Source organism: Pavona decussata, unplaced genomic scaffold (genome assembly GCF_977016875.1).
Source record: "Pavona decussata unplaced genomic scaffold, jaPavDecu1.1 SCAFFOLD_45, whole genome shotgun sequence".
NCBI classification, from domain to species: Eukaryota; Metazoa; Cnidaria; class Anthozoa; order Scleractinia; family Agariciidae; genus Pavona; species Pavona decussata.
The window spans coordinates 1,661,207-1,683,173 of record NW_028145467.1 but is presented as its reverse complement, the minus strand read 5'-3'; the positions used below and the strand labels follow the sequence as shown (position 1 = coordinate 1,683,173).

Sequence of the window (21,967 nt, the reverse complement as noted above, 5' to 3'; positions counted from 1 at the left end):
TATTTCAGCCTGCAAATATTTGGAATGAATCACAAAAGCTGAAGGTCAGGAGATGAATGCGTGCAAACTGAGTAAAAATTGTAAATGAAATAACAAAATGTATTTTATCTGACAGAACGAAAGGAGTTGGAGAGTGAAGATCCTCGAAGAAAAAGCAGGCGACATAGAAGACGAAGCAGACCTTCCAGGAGACGCGGAGGACGAGGGAGACCATCAAGAAGGCGAACACGACGTGGCGGAAATACATTTACCAGGAGAAGGGGACGAGGAAGCCGGCCATCGAGAGGAGGAAGACGAGGTGGCGGATCTAGAGGATCGAGAAGGCTACGAGGAAGCCGATCGGGAGGACAGAGACGACAGGGAAGATCAGGCCGTGGAGGGAGACGATCGGGCAAGAGAAGTGGCGGACGATCAGGCCGTGGAGGGAGGCGATCCGGTAGGAGAAGTGGCGTAAGAAGACGATCCAGCGGAGGGCGACGAAAAAGCGGGGGGTCCAGGCGGCGAGGCGGCCACTGGGGACGGAGGCGATCCAGGCGAGGTTAAGATTCGAAAACGACTGCTTGATTGAATAAAGAAAACTCTTTAATAAGTATGTGAAACGCAAATTACATGTAGGACTAACATTTGGGAATAAAAGGTAAGCAGCTTATATTGCATTTTTTGTGTCTTATTATCTGTGTAGTCAATATTCCCACTTGCAGCACAGGCCCATTGTCGCATCATGTTGTCTGATTTGCTGGTTATCACAAAAGTTTGTATCAAATATAGGATTCAAAAAGACCCGGTATTAAGTTGACAACTCTACTTGCATTCCATAACCACTGTTATATCGACGTTGCTATCACTTTCTGGCTTCAATGGCTGGACTTGACTTGAAGCCCAACTAGATAGTGTTAGTTTGTTTGTTTGTTTTAGTATGTTTATCCGCAGTCAAATTGGCGTGTTAACACTGTTGTATATATGCAAGTCTTGTGTTTTAAACCTTATGGGAATAATAACCAATTCAGCAGAACAATTAATACCAGTGACACCTTTTCGATGAACCCGCAGCCTTTGTCCGCTCATTCCGTTCGTTTGCGTTTTGACTATCTGTTGGTTCGTTTGTTTGTTTACTTGTCTGTTGGGTTCATTTTTTTAATTTACTTGTCCGCTGGTCCGTTTCTTTGGTTACTTGTCTATTGGGCTCGTTTGATTGTTTACTTGTCCGTTGGTTCGTTTGTTTATTAACTTGTCCGCTCGTCCGTTTCTTTGTTTACTTGTCTATTGGGTTCGTTCGTTTGTTTACTTGTCTGTTGGTTCGTTTGTTTATTTACTTGTCCGCTGGTCCGTTTCTTTGTTTACTTGTCTGTTGGGTTCGTTTGTTTGTTTACTTGTCTGTTGGTCTGTTTCTTTGTTTACTTGATTATTGGGTTCGTTTGTTTATTTACTTGTCCGTTTGTTTTTTTACTTGTTTTTTGGTCTGTTTCTTTGTTTACTTGTCTATATGGTTTGCTTGTCTATTGGGTTCGTTTGTTTATTTACTCGTCTTTTGGTCCGTTTGTTCCTTTACTTGTTTGTCAATTGCTGCTTTGTGCCACGGTATCGACGCGGTCACGCTCCAAAAACCCTTACACTACGCTTTATCGTAACCGAAGATAAAAAAAACAAAAACAAAAAACGATCCAACTCTTGGCAATCAATGATGTGCAGTTTATTACTAAGTAAGCCTACAATACACCACCTGCGTCTTATTTACTAAAGTTAATTTAAGTACACTGGAGTACTACGCTACAAAAATATATTATGTTTCAACGCACCGACCTTCAGACCAAGTGCAAGATTCTGCAAGCTTCACGAAGGAAAAGAAGCCAAATTGCCCTTGTGTGACCAGCGTGACAGCTGATTATTTCTCCATTGTTACACAATCTTCTGTTCAAATCGTCCACCTCTGGTTTATTACCAAACGAACACAACGAAATGAAGGCAATTTAAACAACAGATTGCTTCAAAATGCGCTAGGAAGTAACTATCACGCTAGTGACAGAACTGAAATCGTCCGTTCTCTACCGTGCTGTTACGCAGAGTTACATCTTTACAGTTCGCAGAGTAGGGGACATAGTTCCCGGTGTTGTGGTGTGGTCTTTACAGTTTAAAGCAGTCTGCAATACTCTGTTAAGAGTGAAGACTTAATTGGTAAATAAATAAAATAATAATAGTTGCCAATTAGTGGAATTGACAACCTCGCACCCAGAGTCCTCAGGCTCCTTGGCCAGCAGTTTGTCGCCAGGAGAGACTCTGGCGAACTGGAATTTTATTTCTGCGGTAAAACAATGCAAGCCGTTACGGAGCAGCCAATCAGAAAAATTATTTTTTTCAAAGTCCCCGCCTAGCGCCCACCCGCTGACCAAAACGCCTGAGGACTCTGGGTACGAAATTATGGAATTAACTACACATGATTTCTTACATCTTTGAATATTAAGTATTTGAATAGGCTGTTATGCTGTATGCTTTATTAGAGATATTTCCCCACTTTCCCTGATAAGAAGGTTAATTAAGTTAAATACCGGTACAGCTGTATTGCAATGTCAACCGTCTCCTCACCCTACCCCCCCCCCCCCCCCCGCCGTGGGCACAAATGAGAAAGTCCCTCTGTGATAAGGGGACAGTCGACACTTCGAACTACCACGACAAAAATAAATAAGGTGCCATTTTACTATTACAATATCCCAGATATTGATCACATTTCAAAGACATTTCAATGAAAGAAAGTTAGAACTTTCACAAGCCTACATCGTGAAAAAGCCCTTCACATAAAGTCCTTAAAATCGATAAACTAATCAAGTCCTAATTAATTCTGATTAGAATCGATTAACTATTTAAGTTTTAGGGGCCAGGTAATAGGAAGAAGGATAAAATACTCGAACGGATTGAAAGATGTCATTTTCTGTCTCCTCTTTTTTTTAAATAACCACAGGAAATGTGCTGATGTTGCAGCCAAAAAATGGTAGCAAAACTTCGGGGTTGTCGTATTAAAAAGGTTAACGGAGATTACTATCCATTGATCTGACAAAAGTACACTTTTGGCCAGTTATAAACCTTCCCTTGTCGACAGAACTGGTTTTTTTTTTTCTTCTAAAGAAAGCTTGGGAGACCAAAAGCGCTGAGGGCAGAGAACTGCAGGTATTACAAGGATCAAGGCAAGGAATATGAACAGAGGATTGTGACAAGGGTGAGAAAACTGGGTGAGCTCTTAAAAGTAATCTAGATTGCCTTCAAAAAAAGGAAAAGAACAAAGAAATGTGATAGAAATGTGACAGAAATGTGATTAAGGCCGATTTATACCCTACCCAGTACGATTTGTGGACCTGACGTATTGGCACCTGAGACAGGATCGGAACGTGTATTTCTGACACCTGGTTAATGGCCGGCTCATGAATACGAGAGCCACTCTGATTCAGAAAATCCAATGATAATAATAATAATATTAATACTTAATATTGCGCTTTTTTCTATAAAAATACTCAAAAGCGCATTACAATATTATTAATAACTAAATTAAAAACCAGTAAAATCTGTTGCAGGGCAACAATCCTTTATCAAATCAACAGACCCCAAGACACCGCCACGTCAATCAAAATTCAAATAAAGATAATCCAGGGTCAGAAACATGTATGCATAAGCCAGCTACACTGGCTGATACATTGCACCGTCATGTACGCTGCATGTAAACTGTCCTTCAACCTTTTAAGCCCCAATATCAGACAAGCTTTCAATATCACTACTTGATCAAGCATGCATGTAGGTCACAAGAATAGAGAAAAAGATCACCAAAGATGTAATATGTATTGATGTTCAAACAAATTCTCCCAACTAGCATCACAAGAAATGTACAGAGAGCATTCAGAAAAATTTCCACATTGATCCTCATTCCTGGAGATTAAAGGGTTAAAACAGAGCAGTGTTTACTGCCACACAGCGCACCAAATTTTGTCCAAATTATTCCTCATTCATGCTTGGGTCGGCCATCAGTGGAGCTGACTGCATCTTTGTCCTGTGTATCATGATGTGTCCTAAACCCACCGATGATGGAGGGCCAAAAATTCCACACCGTCCACACGAGCCACGTGCCAAAGAACACGATCCAGAAGGCAGCCACGTGGAAAGGAAGAGGAATACTCAGCGTCTCGGCCCAGCCAAACTTGACACAGATTAGAAGCTCTGTGGTCACTATGGCTAAAATAACCCAGGCCTGCTGTCCAAACCGCTTACAGGTGCTGCAGTTGATAAAAAGCCACAGATTATTGGAACAACCGATCAAGCGCAATTTTGGTTAACATTCTTCATTATATCTCTCAGTTAGTACACGCAGTGTGATTGGTGAATTTTGAGGGCCGTATGTTATTGTACGGCCTGCTAAATTTGAAAGTTTAACCTCAGAGATATAATACATGTAAATATCTCACTAACTTCGTTTTCTCAGTCCATACTGTTGGTTATGGATCCTTGTTTCTTCCCATTGATTTAAGCTTGGTCCGTAACTTACTGTATGGACCTCAAACTCGGTTAGTAAGAGGTGTTTCATTTTCAATCGCATTAAATTATGAAGATGGGCAAGTTTTGCCCGTCTTCGTACAAACATCTCCAAAAATTCCTAAATTCACGGAACTATAGTTCCGCTAATTTAAAAGACACTAGTCTCACATCTGGCCTCTTTTCGAATCTCAAGTTGCTCTAACAGCGTGGTTTTCCGCCACCTGGCCTTACACCAAAATTTTAAATTACCATGATTAACGTCTACACGTTCCTTAAAAGTGTCAAAATAATTTACTTACGGATCATCCATGTATCTAAAGATCTCATTCAGTGCAACAGCTCCAATCCCAGCAAACAGGGCCAGGCGAGCTTTCATGATAAAGTGAGGAGGAGGAATCCACAAAATGAACTTGAGGTAAAACAGGTTTAGTTCTGCCATAAGGAACTGAAAATTCAACAGGAAAATAATGTTTGAAAAAATACCATCTTTGAATGTAACTCCAGTGGTCACGAATCCTCCAGCCAAAATCCTCAACCATGCTTTGTAAAGTAGCCAACTGGTTCGCCCCCCCCCCCCCCCTCCCCCAACCAATTGGTATTCTTAATCTGTTATATGCATTTACAGTAAATAATAATATTGTTTCTCATGTTGTTTCATCATTATCCCACGTAGGGACAAGATAAAATCATCATCATCATCATTATTGTTATTATTACTATAAGCCCCAAAAATAACCTTAAAATTTAGCATTTTCAAAAAAAAATCCCAAAGGCATTGACTCCCAAAAATAACACTAAAGTTCAAGATGATTCTTTCAACAATCACAAATTCGGCAACCTGAAAAGTATACCTGGCTCATGTTTTGATACATGACATTTTTGGTGCAAGAAAATAAACCAAAACGACCTGTTTACTGGTAAAATTTTAAATGTAGCAATGCTCTAAAAGAGGTGAACAAGTCGCCAATCCCAAAAGTGGCCACCCAAAAGGGTACCGGCAACAGTTCGTAAAAATAATATGTAGCAGCAACGTGAAAAAAATTAGGTAAAAACTGCAGTGATAATTTCTATAGAGCGTTTTCATTCACGTGACTACCAGCCATATTGGTTTACTGAAACAAAAGAAAGAATTTGCATAAAAATAGAGTTCAATTCCCAGCGTTTTAGTTTGGGACACCAACATGGCCGCCATTTCTTTGTTTTGGGACACCAACATGGCTGCCGTGACATCATGTGAAAACACTCCATTGCAATCAAAACTTGTATGTTTAAGCTTTTCATTGATGTAACAAGTACATAATTTTCAAGTCACCGGCATTCTGACCCATGTAAACAGAAACTGATGCATACCACAGCTGCAATTCCACAAACAGCAAGCCATCTCCTGAGGCTTGTGGTGGCCTTCCAGTCATAGGAGGTCCAGGAATATGGAGTAAACTGTTCAGCCACTCGCTTGAGTTTACCACTATTAAAATAAATCATTTGAATAGAATAATAATATTAGAAACTGGTAGAAAAAATAGAGAAGTAATGATTTAAAAATATTAAGTACCTTGGGTACAGCTTTCAAGGGATCCATAATATTTACTGATCTCAGATGTCGGTTGAAATCGTTTCTTTTTCAGCCTGTTTCATGCATGGTTGGTTTCAGCAGCGGACATTTCATAATGTTTGAACCAGCAGTGAATTAAATATTGTCCTCAAAATATCACCATAATTGCCCTAGAAGCTTCACTTATCGGCCAACTCTTCTTTTCTCAGACAACCTTCCAGCTGCAGCCATTATCCCCTAATATACCAGTTTCTTAAAGGGGTTAGTTTACTTGTGATTGGACAGCTGATTCTGTAACCTTATTTACTGTTCACACTTCTGCACTTCACTTCTAAAATGTTGGAGTTTTGTAAAGGACCACAAGTTCTTTGCTGCCAATTTTAGTAAACTGTGGTATACCTGTAGGAGGGAATGTTCCATAGACCTCTCCAGTGATATGGCTAACGAAAATAGAGAAAAAAATTAGAGCTATCAAGATCGAGACAATACAGACCTGCACGTACTACACTGTAGCTGTACTTATTGACGGAGAAAGAGGGTCAGGTCAGGAGATACCCCGCCGGCGTAAGATTATGATGTACAACTACAGAGCAAACATTAGTATCAAGTATTCAGATCAGAGTCATTGTAAGCCAATAATTTAAGCTGTCAGCATTATTGTAAGTCATTGCAGGCAATTATCATGATCATAATCTATTACAAATCTGGATCCTCTTTTTATGTTACTGCAACTCTATATCATGGTAAGTCAGTGTTAAGCACAAAGCAGGGGAGCTACTAAGGATCAATTAACATCCCACCAACCATTCTCTTCCCAAAGAAGTAGCATACCGTAAAAATGTATTACAAAATATACATGTAGTTCTTACATGCAAGTTGCACTTCAAGGCTTAAAGGTGGCTGATATGGCAAGAGCTTAACCAGGTTTCTGTTGCATGAAGCAATGAGGACTGAGTATCAATACTCCACCCTGGATGTGATGCAAATCCATCAATGCATTATGCACATTGAACAGAAGGAGGAAAAAATAGAAAAAAAAGTTTCCTCTCTGAGAAAACAACATTACAATGAAGAACACATTCACAAGGTCATAGCATCAAACCACCAATTCCCCAGTCCTCTCATCAAAAATCCAGTGGGAAGTGCTACAGCTCTGTCACAGTACTCATACTGTAAGGGGACAGTACCTTGTTTCCTAGATATTCACAGGTCTTCATCCCAAAATATGTTCCAAGGCCATTACAGACAAGAGTATCCAAAATCCACTGTTTATGAAAGAACACAAACAATGTTATGTTGCTACAAGTTAATTAACACACACTTGACCAATGCCACCGTCAACAAACTTTTTGTGTATTTTTTTATAACTCAGTCACTTTAAATAGAGAATAATACATGGGCGCGCGGATATATGGAATTTATCTTCAAGTGTTCACATCGATATCGAACAAGTGAGCGCAGCAAACGAGTGAGATATCGAATGTGAACACGAGAACATAAATTCCATATCTCCAAGCATCCATGCATTATTCTGTTTATTATATAAACAAGAATCAGCCATTCCATATGAACCAAAACCATGCCATATAGTCGAGAACCCGATTAATGTATTTCATTGTTTAAAATACTCCAGTGAAAACTCGGAGCTCTACAAAGTACAGTAAAAAAATAAATACAAATATTAAAAATGTCTGGTATCTTGTTCAAAAATATAAAAGACAAGATAAATGGTTAAAATGTTCTCAAACCATCAAATATCAATGATAAAAATATTGTATTTTTACAACTGAAAAAATATATGGATTTTCTCAGTGGCAGAAATCCTAATAAAACACTGGTGTTTATATAATGTTTTTACAACTCCGTGATGGCTTCCATTTAATTTCTCGTTACAATATTACAGCCAGGAGTTTCATCATGCTTACAGGTCACAATGAAATCTCAAATTTATGAACCAAATAGTGATACATGTATATGGGATGGTGCTAGCAGTGGTGAGAGCACTCACCTCCCACCAATGTGGCCCGGGTTTGATTCCCAAAGTTGGCGTCATATGTGGGTTAATGAGTTTGTTGTTGGTTCTCATCCTTGTTCCAAGAAATCTTTCTCGGATACTTCGGTTTTCCCCTCTCCTCAAAAACCAACATTTCTAATTCCAATTCGATCTGGAGAATGTCCCCATACTGAAAAGCACATTATTTTGATCATCTTGTCGTGGAATTATGCGCCATACAAATTTACAAATTTATATATATTTTACAATGAGGAGAAGATTCACATTGATGTTGGGGAAAGCTGGCTACACTTACATGGTCCCACCAGCATTCACTGAAGTTTGGCAATTGATGCTCCAGAGAATATTCCAGTACTTCAAAAAGAACATTTATTACATTCACCAACCAGTAGTCACGAAGGATAAGGGCCTGGAATGAACAAAGAGCACAAAAATTACTTTATTAGTACACCCTACAACTGCTCATGTACTATTTTAACAACTTCAAGCATTTTAGTCTCCATGCAGTACTGAAAATTAACAATTATTTGCCGAAGGCGAAGTAAATATTGGTGAATCGTCGAGGGGAATATTCACCAATATTTACTGAGCCTGAGGCGAATAATTGTTTTAGTATAATTACTCAGGTGATTATCAGAGAAAAACAAGAACTGTCTGAAAAATGTCGATTTTGTTTGTTTGTTTCAAATTGTCATGTGTCAATGAACAGAGACGCACAGTCTGTCAATCACATGTGCAATCGATAAACTGTACACGGCCTCAAGCAGAATGTCAGTATTCTTTAACTGCCGCTTCATTGAGACAAAGCACTGACTTGTGTGAATGAATGTTGGGTTTCTCCGACCCGTTTACCAAAATAGATGAAGATGAACCAGGCTGTTTGGTGTAAAACTCGAGCCGGCATCACAAGTGTTAGCGATGGCATTTTATTGCACAATTTCTTGTTGACATGATGGCTTTGCCGGTTAACGGACGTTTATAAATTGCCCTCGGAGATAAGCTGCTTCAGGTAGGAATTAAGTCCTTTTTTAATTATTGGCTTCACTAAACAAGTAGACATTTTTTTCATCTTTTTTACTTCCATGTTTTCCAATTCTGTCTTAAATTCATTTTGTTTGTGTAACCATTCTGTTAAATAAAGAAAATCTTGCTGGAATTTAATTTAATTTGTTGTCTTCATTTTAAGTCATGGACATCGACAACATGCAATTTACAAGATTTTTTATTACAATTAGCAAAATTTTCACATCTTGCCTTCGAAAAGTGTCACCTCGGACTTAGCTGCATCTTTAGTGCCTTTCGGAATTGCATATTTTTCTGTCATATTCACTTCTTCCTCAGAAACATCAACAAATCGTTAAGCGGCCATTTTGAAAGTTAGTGCTCCCGCTATAATCACCTCACGCGAGGTGATTATAGCAGGATATGACGCTATCCTCAACCAATCAGATCAACAGAATCTCTATAATCACCTGAGTAATTATACTAATAATTATTATTTACCTTTGCCCACGAACCAAAGAAATGAGATGGAAGAAAGACATCACACTTTTCCTGTGCGAAACCAAAACAAAGAGAACTTAAAATAAATTATTTCAGCACCTCATTTATAACTACCAAAGCAGCACTACCTGGAAATTACCAAAACAACCACAAGCCCAAACTTTTTCAAGGGGGACAGGGTGAAGGCAAAAGGGGCAGAAGGTTCCAGTTCACATTTTGTCTCTGTAGAGACTTTATGGTTCTGTGGTTAGGTTGATATGTATGTTGTGGTTCAAACTTTCCTTTGGCTTAAAAATTTTAAAACCAATTTGATTTTTATTTCCCTTTGTCTCAGATTATGGTAATGAATACTGCATAAAGAAAAAACAAATTGAACTGGTTTGAAAATTTTTAAAAACAAGCAAAAATTTAAACGGCAACATATGCACACCAACTATCCCATATTATCCTGGAGTTTCCCAGTTCTGGAATGAATCTCCCTTTCGCCATACAGGCCTCCAAATCTCCTGGATAAAAGCTACTTTTGATTTTTCTCCACAAATTATCAGTCAAAGTTTTCCCAAAATCCGTTTTTCAAATTCATGTTATGGTTTCTAGGTCTATTTTGGTTGCATCTTTTAACCAATCTGACACAGAGATTTACATAAAGTATTTAAAGGAAACAGGCAATTTTGGGGGAAGTTGGGAGGGTCAATTTTTTGATGGGGTGGATTGATTGGGGTCAACTTGGGGTGGGGGTGGGTTCAGATTGGGTCATTTGGGGAAGGGGGTGAGGTGATGAAGGGGCAGTGTTGAGTTTGACACAAGAAAAAAATCTCCAGATTTCCTGATCTAAATCTCATGAAAAGACCATGTAAAGAGAAACAAAATTTTAAAAAAGGGACAAATTATCACATTGAAGTTGTTGGTTTAAAGTGGGCTTCTTCCAATTACTGTGTAAAGCTTCCTTGATTGTAATTTGGAATAAGTAGCAGCGGAGTCTAAGATGGTAAATGACTCCGAAGAACATGAGTTCTCACATTCCTCAGAGGCCTGTAGATGTTTAAAAAGTTTGCATCTCTGAAATGATGGGCTGAAACATATCTCCATTAAATGCGCTCTGTAAGAGATATTAAGCTGTAGAATCTGTCCTTACTAGAAAATTATGGAAGGGCCCCTCAGGGTGACCTGGAGTGTACAGCCTGCAGTCTTCTCCATACGATTGCTCTGGAAGAGGTTTACCTAGATCTTCATCAAGATACTTCAACAACTGTCTTGCATCATCAGTTGTCTGAAAAGTTAAACATTGAAAAAGCTTATAATTTAAAAAAATGCTAACCTAAGAAGCCACAAATTCAATCTTGCCCTAGGTCCTTATGAAATTATTTTCAATTTGCATAAATTTAAACTTGTGCAATTTTAATGGCTTTTTTTCATGAAAGGTGTTAGTCGTCATAGTTCGAAATGATAGCTCAAAATGAATTGTTTGTGTCATGATTGTGTCATATTGGTGTGGATTATGACATTTTGACTGCTCTACTGCAGGTCTACATCAGGTGATGGTCTTTAATGGCTGTGTATTAATAATATAAACAAAACCTTGATCAACAGTGACTGGTGAATCGTGATCTTCACTTTGGTTGTTGGTGATTGGAGGGTTTCAATCCCTGTTCAGACTATTGATGCTATTACTTGGGTATTGGGTTGGTTTTAATGTAGCAAAAAGATACTTCTAAAGGGCAAGTCCTTCCAAGTTGATTATAAGTGGAATTAAACCTAAGAAAGTAGTACTAGCCATTTTCAAAGACCATCACTTAAGGTGGCTGGTGCTGGTATCCAATTATTCCATTACTTTCCAGCACTTACGCATTGATGGATCAATACTACCACTCTTTATCAGTTGATGCAACAATGATACAAAAAAAGCATAAATATTGGTGAACAAGTTATGGTCATTTTCTCCACATAATTGGTTACCATAGCAACAGTATAATCTGTTAAAAACACCCCTAATTTTACCTTTAAGTGAGCTCGGTGACCCCTATTTTCTTACTATGGAACTGTAATCAGCATGTTTAGGTACAATTTTTTGCAAAGTTCAAAAAAAATTCTACCAGAGGGGTGCAGACCCACCTGGACCCAGATGTTCAAAGCCTGATTAAGCTAATCCCGGATTAACGTGAAGTTTGATGCGAGTTTAATTAATAATTAATGAAGATTCTCCCAAAAGATTTTTGTCCGTCTGTTTTGCCTTAGACTTTTCTTAACCTTTGGCTTGAAATTAGCCTTTTAAACCATTTTAAACGAGCGAGATGAAAACCTTGATTAACTTTTAATCGTGGATAAGCGTTAACCAGCTTGCAAACAACCAGGCCCTGAACTTTTCGAAAATTTAGGTAGCTCTGAACCCTTCTGGTAGAATTTTTTAAACTTTGCAAAAAATTGTATCTAAACGTGCTGATTACAGTTCCATAATAAAAAATGGGGGTCACCAAGCTTGTTTTTGAGTTATAACCACTGAAAGGTAAAATTAGGGCTGTTTCTAACAGGTCATACTGTTGCTATGGTAATATATTATGTCAAGAAAATATCCATAACTTGATCACAACTGTTTAGGCATGTTTTTGATACCACTATTGTTGAATCAAGTGATAAAGAATGGTTCAATTAATCTGTTGAAATGTAAATGCTACAAAGTGATGAAAACCAGTGCCAGCCGCCTTAAAGCAGAGAAGCCGTCTGCTAAAATAGGCTTTCTAATCTTACCTGAAACAACAGAAAAATGAGAGCTAGTTCATAAACAACACTCAAACAAAGAATGAGACGCCAAAATGCTGCAATAAAATAGGATGAGACAAACGGCAAATTAATCACACCTGCTTGATGTCAACTTTATAATATACATGATTGTAAAAATAATTTCAGAGTCAATAATTGACTCTGAAGTAATTGACTCTTTTCACTGGTTCAGATGGAAATACACGTGCAGCAGGATTCATGCTCTATACAGTATTAACCAGCTAAGTCACCCAACAGTTTGTTTTGTTGAACATATACATGTTCAGAAGACCTAAATTGTCTCAATTTATTCAGATTTGAAATTGTATTGAAAAGCTAGAGTTTTCTTTGGTGAAATCAACTCTGCTCGAACTTTCATAACATGGCATAAAATAACATTTACAGTGCAAATAAAATAGAAAATAAATTCTGTTTATAGTTGAAGATAAGGCCAGTTAGGATTTTCAGAAACCTAATAGCACCTTGGAATTTTGGGAGATAAGATTCCATTGTCTAAAATTTTCTGTAACCTTGATATTCAGCCAAAACAATCTGAATACAGCCTAGATTGAACTGTGAAAAAAGTCAGACTGCAATTAAACTGAAATTGGTCAAGAAGCAATATTTTATAAACCCCTATTACAATGTGTGTTGACCACTGGTAACATTGGTTTTCGCAGACCTCTTGTTATGTTGAACAGAGAGTCATCCATTTCTAATTCCCTTGGATATTATTTGCCATAATTAATACTACAGTACAGTCAGAGCTTCTGATATTTCACGAGGGTACCATTTCGCAAAATTGACCTAAAATCGCGTAGGATCACGTAATTTGCTCATTTCTCTGAAATCCCATGAAATTCATAGGAAAAAAACCAACATGACAAAATATAAACTCTTTTGCAACTTATTTGAAAACTAGACAAAATATTTATCCGTACCTGAACCTCTGAAAAACCCTTGAAAACCACTCAAGACACGCTGTTGTCATCGCGTTCGTTTTCGATCACTATGCCCCTAAAAATGGGCAACCAGGCCTTTGGCATGCAGAGAGTCTGGTACTGGTTTTAAATTTAAAGTAATTGCCAATTGGCTCATGAAAACTGGCCAATTGTAATCTTTGATATGTGTAGGTTATTTTTCCTCAGCAATTTGTCTTGCATTTTTCTGCTTTAATGCTTACTACTTGAGCAACTGCATTAAATTTTTTCATTAAAATTCAGATAGACTTATTCTAGGCACTCAATACACTGTATAAAATTTCATATAATTATGTGTGACAAGGGAAAATAAAATCAAAGAGAAATCATGTAATTTGCCAGACAAAAGACCTCTCCTACCGAACAATTCCACGCAATTTGCCATCAATGCCACGCTATTTCCCCAATTTTTTTTTTCATGAAATGTCACAAGCCCTGTACACTGAAACATTCCCTGATATAACAAGGTACCAAGGAAATGGGAAAATGTTTTCATGTTGTTGATTCTCCATCAACCAATATTATTTACACATACCTGGATGAGGTCTTTTAAATGGGCCATCTCTAATCTGGGTCACACCAAATAATAGGAACACTGCAATACATGCTACGAGGCCTCTGAAATCAAAAGAAGTAAGGTGGACTTTATAATGAACTGGGAATTTTTTACTCTTTCAAACTAAAATGTTTCAAATACTTTTCGTAAATCCTGAACATGATGTATTTAATGTTTTAATAACAACAAGCAAGGTGAAGTGGTGTAGTGGTTATCATCAAGGTGCTGGCGGGTCAAGCATTAACAAATAAATACTAAATAATTCACTTGAACTAGTAATGGGAAGGTCTTACAGAAGGTTCGACTCCTGATAGGAGCACTCAGATTTCTTTTTTTTTTTCAAGTATGCCTGTGTCACTTTCTGGAATAATACATCATTCTCATTCATTCACCAGGCTTGAAATATACCGTCACATTTATTTCATTTAACAATAATATTATTGGTCAACAAAAATCCCAACTGGCAGGGGACGGACCAGCTGGCTGTTTTACAAGGGTGACTGACAAGTTAAACTTAGGGCTACTGAGAAACAACTACAGGACCTCCAGAATTCAAGTCCCTCGCCCTAACCACTCGACCACACTACTTCCATGTTATAACAACTATATACATTTATTTTAATTTGAAACCAAGACATGCTACTGCTGTGTTCCACAACAGAAATTGCCATGCTATAGACAAGTTGCACAACTTAAACTTGACTTTGACATGACATTTCAAACTAATAGTTTCAAATGTCATGTCATTAAGTCAAGTTTAATGCAATATCAAATAAGTTCAACACAACAGTAACTGTCATTAAACAGGCCTTACCTCTTAGTGTTATATTCATGATCTTTGTGAGGTTGCTCAAATACTCCAACATAGAGCAGTACACATAACATAATCATCAATACTGTGATGGTATGTGTTCTCCTAAAGGTACCACAACAACAAAAATACTGTTAAGGCTCACCATATTATGATGCAACATTGAATGCAAATTTTAATGGGAGGGGGAGCGGGGAATTGGACGTAATATTTAATGCCACAACCATACATTCTCTGCTAATTATAATTATAATTATTATAGCAGTATGTGAGGATGCTGGATTGTATGAATCAGTTCAGTTCAGTTTACTTTTACACTGTACCATAATACTATTCTTGCACATCGTTACAAGATAAATATAAATTAAAATATAAAAGATAAATAAATAACAAAAGAGGGAGAAACATATTGCGAGGACACCCATAGAGAAACCATAAGGGCTTGTACGAGCTACAGGCCCCCCAAAAAACTTACAACTTTGAAATCGGGATTTTAGGCGTAGCTTAATTAATTTATCAATACATTTAGGTTAAAAAGCCAGTACACAATCAAACACGCACAGGCAGCAAAACATAAAACAGCACATTCAAAACAGGAGTAGTCCATTTAGAAGAAATGATCTTAATTTAGATTTAAGTAGAGAAATACTCTCAGCATTCTGAATTTCTGAATTAAAGGAAGTAAACAGTTTAGGTCCTTGAAAACTCATTGCAAACTGTCTGATATTCATTCTACAGGGAAATAAGTAAAAGGAATATTGCAATGTCTAGTATTGTAACGATGAATATGACTTGTGAGCAAAAACATTTCTTTGAATGCATCAGGAAGGAGCATTTTTTGAAAAGAAACAAACTTTCCAATTATTGTTTGAAATACTACAGTAGTGATGTAATCAATCCCAGAATCTATGTGCATGTATTGCGTGATTAGAACAGAACATTGATTCCACAGCCTGTAATATTCTACAGCATTCAATTTTAAAAAAGAGGTTGCATGCCTACAACTCGCTATATATCTGTCTCTAGTTTCAACGTACAATACAAAACGTTAGACACTCAGTTTCTTTTTCTGTTGTATTTTGGGGTAGAAAGAGTGAGAGACTCTGCTGTGACTCATGATGATGAGCATGTGTTAGCATTTAATACTAAATAAGTAAACAACATAGTTTAAGCTGGTAATGTTTAAAGAGCACTAAATTATTCATCAGGTGTCAAATTAAACAAAACAAGCTTTGTTGTCGTGAGACCATTTAAAAGTCAGCAAACAATAATTCTAACAGGCACGCATACTTGATACTTTAATTGAAACAATTAGATTCATAAAGCAGTTTACAGTTTATTTTATCGACAAACATGAATGGTAATTAAATTAAACATTGTTTAGAGTCAGAGTAAGACTCCTTTCCTTCCCCACTTCAAATGCTTAAAAAAGGAGACTGCTGGCAGGGAACGTGCAATGTTTCTTCGCATTTATGATTACCCATCTCTACTACAGTGATCCCTGAGGAAGATTAAGGTGACAAACAAGATTTAGAGGTTGGAGAGCCCAACCCCAAGCTGTACCTGGTTTAGTCCTAAATCATCTTATTGTCTAGTATCTCTGCAACCCTTAAAATTAAAGATGCAAAATTGTGTTGAGATAAGCTTTTAAATCTCACTGAGACTTTTAATTCCAGTATTGTAATCGAGCGTTGCTATATACAGGGCAAGGGCATAGGCAGGCAGTTTATTCACTGGCCACAGAGGTCACCCTCCTTTTAATGTATCAGAGGATCAACAAGTCTTCATTGAGACAATGGGTTTATAGCTCACTAATATTGTTAATACTGTAAACCCATTGCCTACAAGGAAGACTAGTCGATCCTCTGATACATAAAAAGGAGGACAACCTTTGCGGCCAGTGAATAAACTGCGTGCCCTGTATGTAACAATGCTCAATTTCTGTGCGCTCGATAAACGTGCTATGGCAGATCCAATACCAGCCACGATAGAGTCATAATTCCCCACAATTTATAAAAGTATGATTTTTAAAAATACTCCATTCGAAGCACAATTTTACCATAATCATCATCCTGGCAGGAATCTAAACTCTCCAAAGTTTCATGAATGACAGTAAGTGCGAACTGTGCCGCCATGTTTGCGCAATGCATGATGGACGAAAGAGCCTGGGGAGGAGGTCCACGATCGCCATCTCCCACCCCCACACAGGCTTATTGTCTCAACCAATGATCACTGAAGTGTACACAAAAATTCAAAAGTAGAGTTGAAAATATACAAGGTCAAGCTTGAAATGTTAGGCGGTGAGTGGCAAAATGTGCCGAGTGAGTACGAGTGAGTATCAAATGCAAAGTTCACATATCAGTCAAATGTAGAGTACTAGTTCAGGCATCAAAACTAATAAACAGTAGCAGTGCATTAAAATTAGTTCAGTGTTTAGTTTAATTCACAGCGTCGAGTTGAAAATTGCATGGTTCGACTATGTAATTTGACGAGGCGAGTTGAAAATGTACAGCGAGCAAGGTCAAATACAAAACTTGAGTCAAAAAGCGAAAAAACCGAGTGTAAAAATGTTTCCCAATGATGTGAAATCAAAATAAGAGTGTAAAATTTTGAATTCAGCTGTAAAATTCAAGTATCAAGGTTGAAAATTTAAATGATGGACTTAAAATTCAAACCATGATCATGAATTTCAGCATGTACATGTAAGTGATAGTCTGGAGACCTTTGAATATAGGATGATTTTCAATGCTTTTCTTTTTGATTTGTTGTGCAGAGTTCCAAATAATTCTTTGCTAAACAAAACAAGAAACAAGTAAATATTGCACAGCTGTATTTAAATATGATCAGTTGGCAAGGTAATCGTTTTAAGATCAGTGAATGTACCTCTTTATCCGAGTTGAAAATGTACAGCAAGAAAGATCAAATACAAGTTGAGTCAAAAAGCCAAAAGACGAGTGTAAAAATGTTTTCCAATTATGTGAAATCTAAAAGAAGAGTGTAAAATTTTGAATTCAGCTGTAAAATTCAAGTACTGAGGTTGAAAATTTAAATGATGAACTTAAAATTCAAACCATGAATTTCGGCGGGGATTGTACGCCATACCCCAGGCCTACTCCCTACATGTAAGTGATAGTCTGGAGACCTTTGAACATGGGATCATTTTCAATGCCTTTCCTTTTGATTTGCTGTGCACTGTCCCAAATAATTGTTTGCTAAACAAAACAAGAAACAAGTAAATATTGTACAGCTGTATTTAAATAGGATCAGTTGGCAAGGCAATCGTTTTATCATCAGTGAATGTACCTCTTTTTCTGAGTTGAATTTGTACAGCAAGAAAGGTCAAATACAAAAGTTGAGTCAAAAAGCCAAAAGACGAGTGTAAAAACGTTTCCCATTGATGTTAAATTCAAAATAAGAGTATAAAATTTTGAATTCAGCTGTAAAATTCAAGTATCAAGGTTGAAAATTTAAATGATGAACTTAAAATTCAAACCATGATCATGAATTTCGGTGGGGATAGTACGCCATACCCCAGGCCTACTCCCTACATGTACGTGATAGTCTGGAGACCTTTGAACATAGGATGATTTTCAATGCTTTTCCTTTTGATTTGTTGTGCACAGTTCCAAATAATTGTTTGCTAAACAAAACAAGAAACAAGTAAATATTGTACAGCTGTTTTTAAAATTAATATGATCAGTTGGCAAGGTAATCATTTTATCATCAGTGAATGTACAACTTTATTCAAATTGAAAATGTACAGTGAGCAAGGTCAAATAAAAAAAGTTGAGTCAAAAAGCCAAAAGTAAAAAGGTTTTCCAATGATGTGAAATCTAAAAGAGTGTAAAATTTTGAATTCAACTGTAAAATTCAAGTGTTGAGGTTGAAAATTTAAATGATAAACTTAAAATTCAAACCATGAATTTTGGCGGAGCTCGTACGCCATACCCAGGGCCTACTCCCTACATGTAAGAGATAGTCTGGAGACCTTTGAACATGGGATGTGAATGTAAAACTTAACTTGAGTTTAGGATTTTACTCCAGGATATTTGTTCTTTGGCATCCTGTGCAAAATCGAACATGGGATGATTTTCAATGCTTTTCCTTTTGATTTGTTGTGCGCCATTCCAAATAATTGTTTGCTTTAGAAACAAAACAATAAATAATTAAATATTACACAGCTGTTTTTAAATACAATCAGTTGGCAAGGTAATCGCTTTAAGATCAGTGAATGTACAACTTTACTCAAGTTTAGGATTGATTCCTTAACTCCAGGATATTTCTTCTTTGGCATCCTGTGCAAAATCGAACTGGGACAAAATGAAGTATTCCTCGCGAGATCTCAAACACAACCTGCCGTGCGATTTGTAGATTAAAATCCTTTAATCCCTAAGAGTGCCAATTGGTTCATAATGCCATTGATAACTCTTTCAATATTTGACAGACTTCTATGAATTTTTGACACCAAGATGGTCTTCTGAAGATCTACTCATTAAAAGGATGAAAACTTAACCCCCTCCCATATGTGATATGGTTGATCACCCCCATAACTTTCCAACTTTTTTCCCCTAGCAGTTGTGGGTCTTAAGACATCTTTCACATTAACGAACATGTTGAGAACTGAAAAATAAGCTATAGTTTAGGGGTATTAACCTAATACACACCAGCAATGGGATGTTTTGAACTTTTAAATTTTTTGGTCTTAAGGCCATTTATCTCAAAGCCATAATTTTCTCATTTATAATTATATCAGTTATGAAATATACTCATGAGTAGCTTTAAAATGGTATGTCATACATGGACATTGAGTTTGTAGTCCTGGATCTGGAGAAAATGTCGTTTTGCCTTAGTGGTTAAAGGGTTAACTTAAGTTTATTGAGCTTGCAAATTTGAGCTCATGATCGATAATCATGCATTTTTCCATGAACTTTCCACTTTCTTGGTGAAAAGGGACCAACCACATGGCAGTATTTCTTGATAGCTTTCATTTGACTGATCCCCGTAAACTCAAAAGTTATATACAAGGGCAAAGTTCTGTAAATATTCTTTTTCGTCACGGTAATTAAATTAAACCGTAGTGGAGCATGGTCGCTGAAGTGAACACATCACGAATCTGAACGTTATTAAAGTGCTGTAATACTATCGAGCGTTGCTTAAATTAACAATCCCTTGCTCACCAGAAATAAGTATTGGTTCCATCGTCGGAGAACTGCTGGGTCTGGTTGATATCCCACTCGCAGTTTATGCTGAAAGGCCGGTTATCCGGCTTCTCAACCAGATAACCATTAGCTCTCACGATGTCATGATCGTGCGCTCGGCCGTTTTGCCGTGAAGTTCCATCTTGATCTTTGGGTTTCCCCATTTGGTCTCCAAGTGCTTTTGCTCATCCACTAGCCACGCTTTCTGTAACAATTTGCTTTCTGCCGAAATTACGAAACTGCAAATGAGCTCCGGTTGAATTGTACAATTACTATATGTATCTTGGACGTATCGAAATATTACTAGCCGATAAGAGACTGGAATCCAGAGTCGTTTTCTTGAAACGCATATATCATATTGTGAGTTCATAAATATACCCATGAAAGATGAATAAATGAATATTAATATATGAAACATCATATATTTGAACTGCGGATGAAAGATCAAATAGAAGAAAGATCCTCGCAATTAGTACGCAACTTAAGCAGTTGCGAAAAAGAAAGCCTGAAAGAAATCAGGCTTGAACGGGATTTGAACCCATGACCTCTGTGACACCAGTGCAGTGCTCTATCAACTGAGCTATCAAGCCAACTGGGAGCTGGTCATCTTGTGAGTTTGTAATAATTACCCGTAAAAGATGAATAAATGAATATGAAATATGAAACATCATATATTTGAACTGACCAGGTCCCAGTTGGCTTGATAGCTCAGTTGGTAGATCACTGCACTGACGTTGCAGAGGTCATGGGTTTGAAGATTTCCCATTCAAGCCTGAATATTTTCAGGCTTTCTTTTCGCAACTGCTTAAGTTGCATACTAATTGCGAGGTTCTTTCTCCTATTTGATCTTTCATCTGCAGTTCAAATATATGATGTTTCATATATTCTTATTCATTTAAATACATAAATATTGCACAGTTGTATTTAAATAGGAACAGTTGGCAAGGTAATCGTTTTAAGATCAGTGAACGTACAACTTTACTCGAGTTTATGATTTATTCCTTAACTCCAGGATATTTGTTCTTTGGCATCCTTTGAAAAATCAAGCATGGGATGATATTCAATGCTTTTCCTTTTGATTTGTCGTGCACCATTCCAAATAATTGTTTGCTAAACAGAACAAGAAAAAAATAAATATTTCTCAGTTGTATTTAAATACGGTCAGTTGGCAAGGTAATCGTTTTAAGATCAGTGAATGTATACAACTTTACTCGAGTTGAGGATTTATTCCTTAACTCCAGGATATTTGTTCTTTGGTATCTTGTGCAAAATCGAACTGGGAGAAAATGAAGTATTCCTCGCGAGATCTCCGACACAACTAATATTTATAAACCAAAACCTGCCGCGCGATTGGTAGATTAATTACCGTGACGTACAAGGATATTTACAGAACATTGCCCTTGTAAATATATGTACATAATTAACTTTTGAGTTTACGGTGATCATATCAGTCGAATGAAAGCTATCGAGAAATACTACCCTGTGGTGCTCTTGGTCGTTCCTTTTTACCAAGAAAATGGAGAGTTCACTGAAAAATGCATGATAAGCATGAGTTCAAATTTGCACGCTCAATAGAAACTAAATTAAACCGTAGTGGAGGGTGCAGGTCGCTAAAGTGGACACATAACGAGTCTGAATGTTATTAAAGTGCTGTTACTACTCGAGCGTTGTTTAAATTAACAATCCCAAACTCACAAGAAATAAGTATTGGTTCCATCGTCGGAGAACTGCTGGGTCTGGCTGATATCTCACTTTATAGATGCTGAAAGGCCGGTTATCCGGATAACCATTAGCTCTCACGATCTGCATTTGGCCACTTTGCCGTGAAGTTTTATCTTGCTCTTTGGGGTTCCCCATTTGGTCTCTAAGTGCTTTCGCTCGTCCACTAGCCTCTTCCTGTAACAATTTCCTTTCTGGTACTGTGTGAGTACTGTGTCAAAAGTCGTGTCAAAATATTACTGGCCGATAAGAGACTGGAATCCAGATTCGTTTTCTTGAAATGCACGGCGGGATATATAGGCCTGCAGTGCGTACAACTGAAGAACCGTGGAGTTGTGGATTTAACCTCCTGCCCGCGATCATAC

At 37.3% G+C, this 21,967-nt stretch overlaps 1 protein-coding gene and 1 non-coding gene across 3 annotated transcripts; one reads left to right on the top strand and one right to left on the bottom strand.

The window, feature by feature from the left end:
• Positions 1–1,668: 1,668 nt before the first annotated feature.
• LOC146482618 (phosphatidylserine synthase 2-like) lies at positions 1,669–21,774 on the bottom strand. Of its 2 annotated transcripts, none has more exons than XM_085107054.1 (12): positions 21,579–21,774; positions 14,689–14,790; positions 13,854–13,936; positions 12,327–12,394; positions 10,717–10,851; positions 9,582–9,632; positions 8,374–8,487; positions 7,252–7,329; positions 6,464–6,504; positions 5,863–5,977; positions 4,812–4,957; positions 1,669–4,253 (listed from the first exon to the last, which is right to left on the bottom strand). In XM_085107054.1, the coding sequence occupies exons 2-12, from the start codon at positions 14,763–14,765 to the stop codon at positions 3,983–3,985; spliced, it is 1,179 nt and encodes a 392-aa protein (XP_084963180.1). In that variant the 5' UTR covers positions 14,766–14,790; positions 21,579–21,774; the 3' UTR covers positions 1,669–3,982. The 2 variants fall into 2 exon arrangements, with proteins under 2 accessions (XP_084963180.1, XP_084963179.1); XM_085107053.1 differs by lacking the exon at positions 21,579–21,774 and adding an exon at positions 19,863–20,148.
• Positions 20,581–20,657, top strand: Trnav-gac (transfer RNA valine (anticodon GAC)). Its single transcript has one exon. It is a non-coding gene; the product is annotated as a tRNA-Val (tRNA).
• Positions 21,775–21,967: the final 193 nt, after the last annotated feature.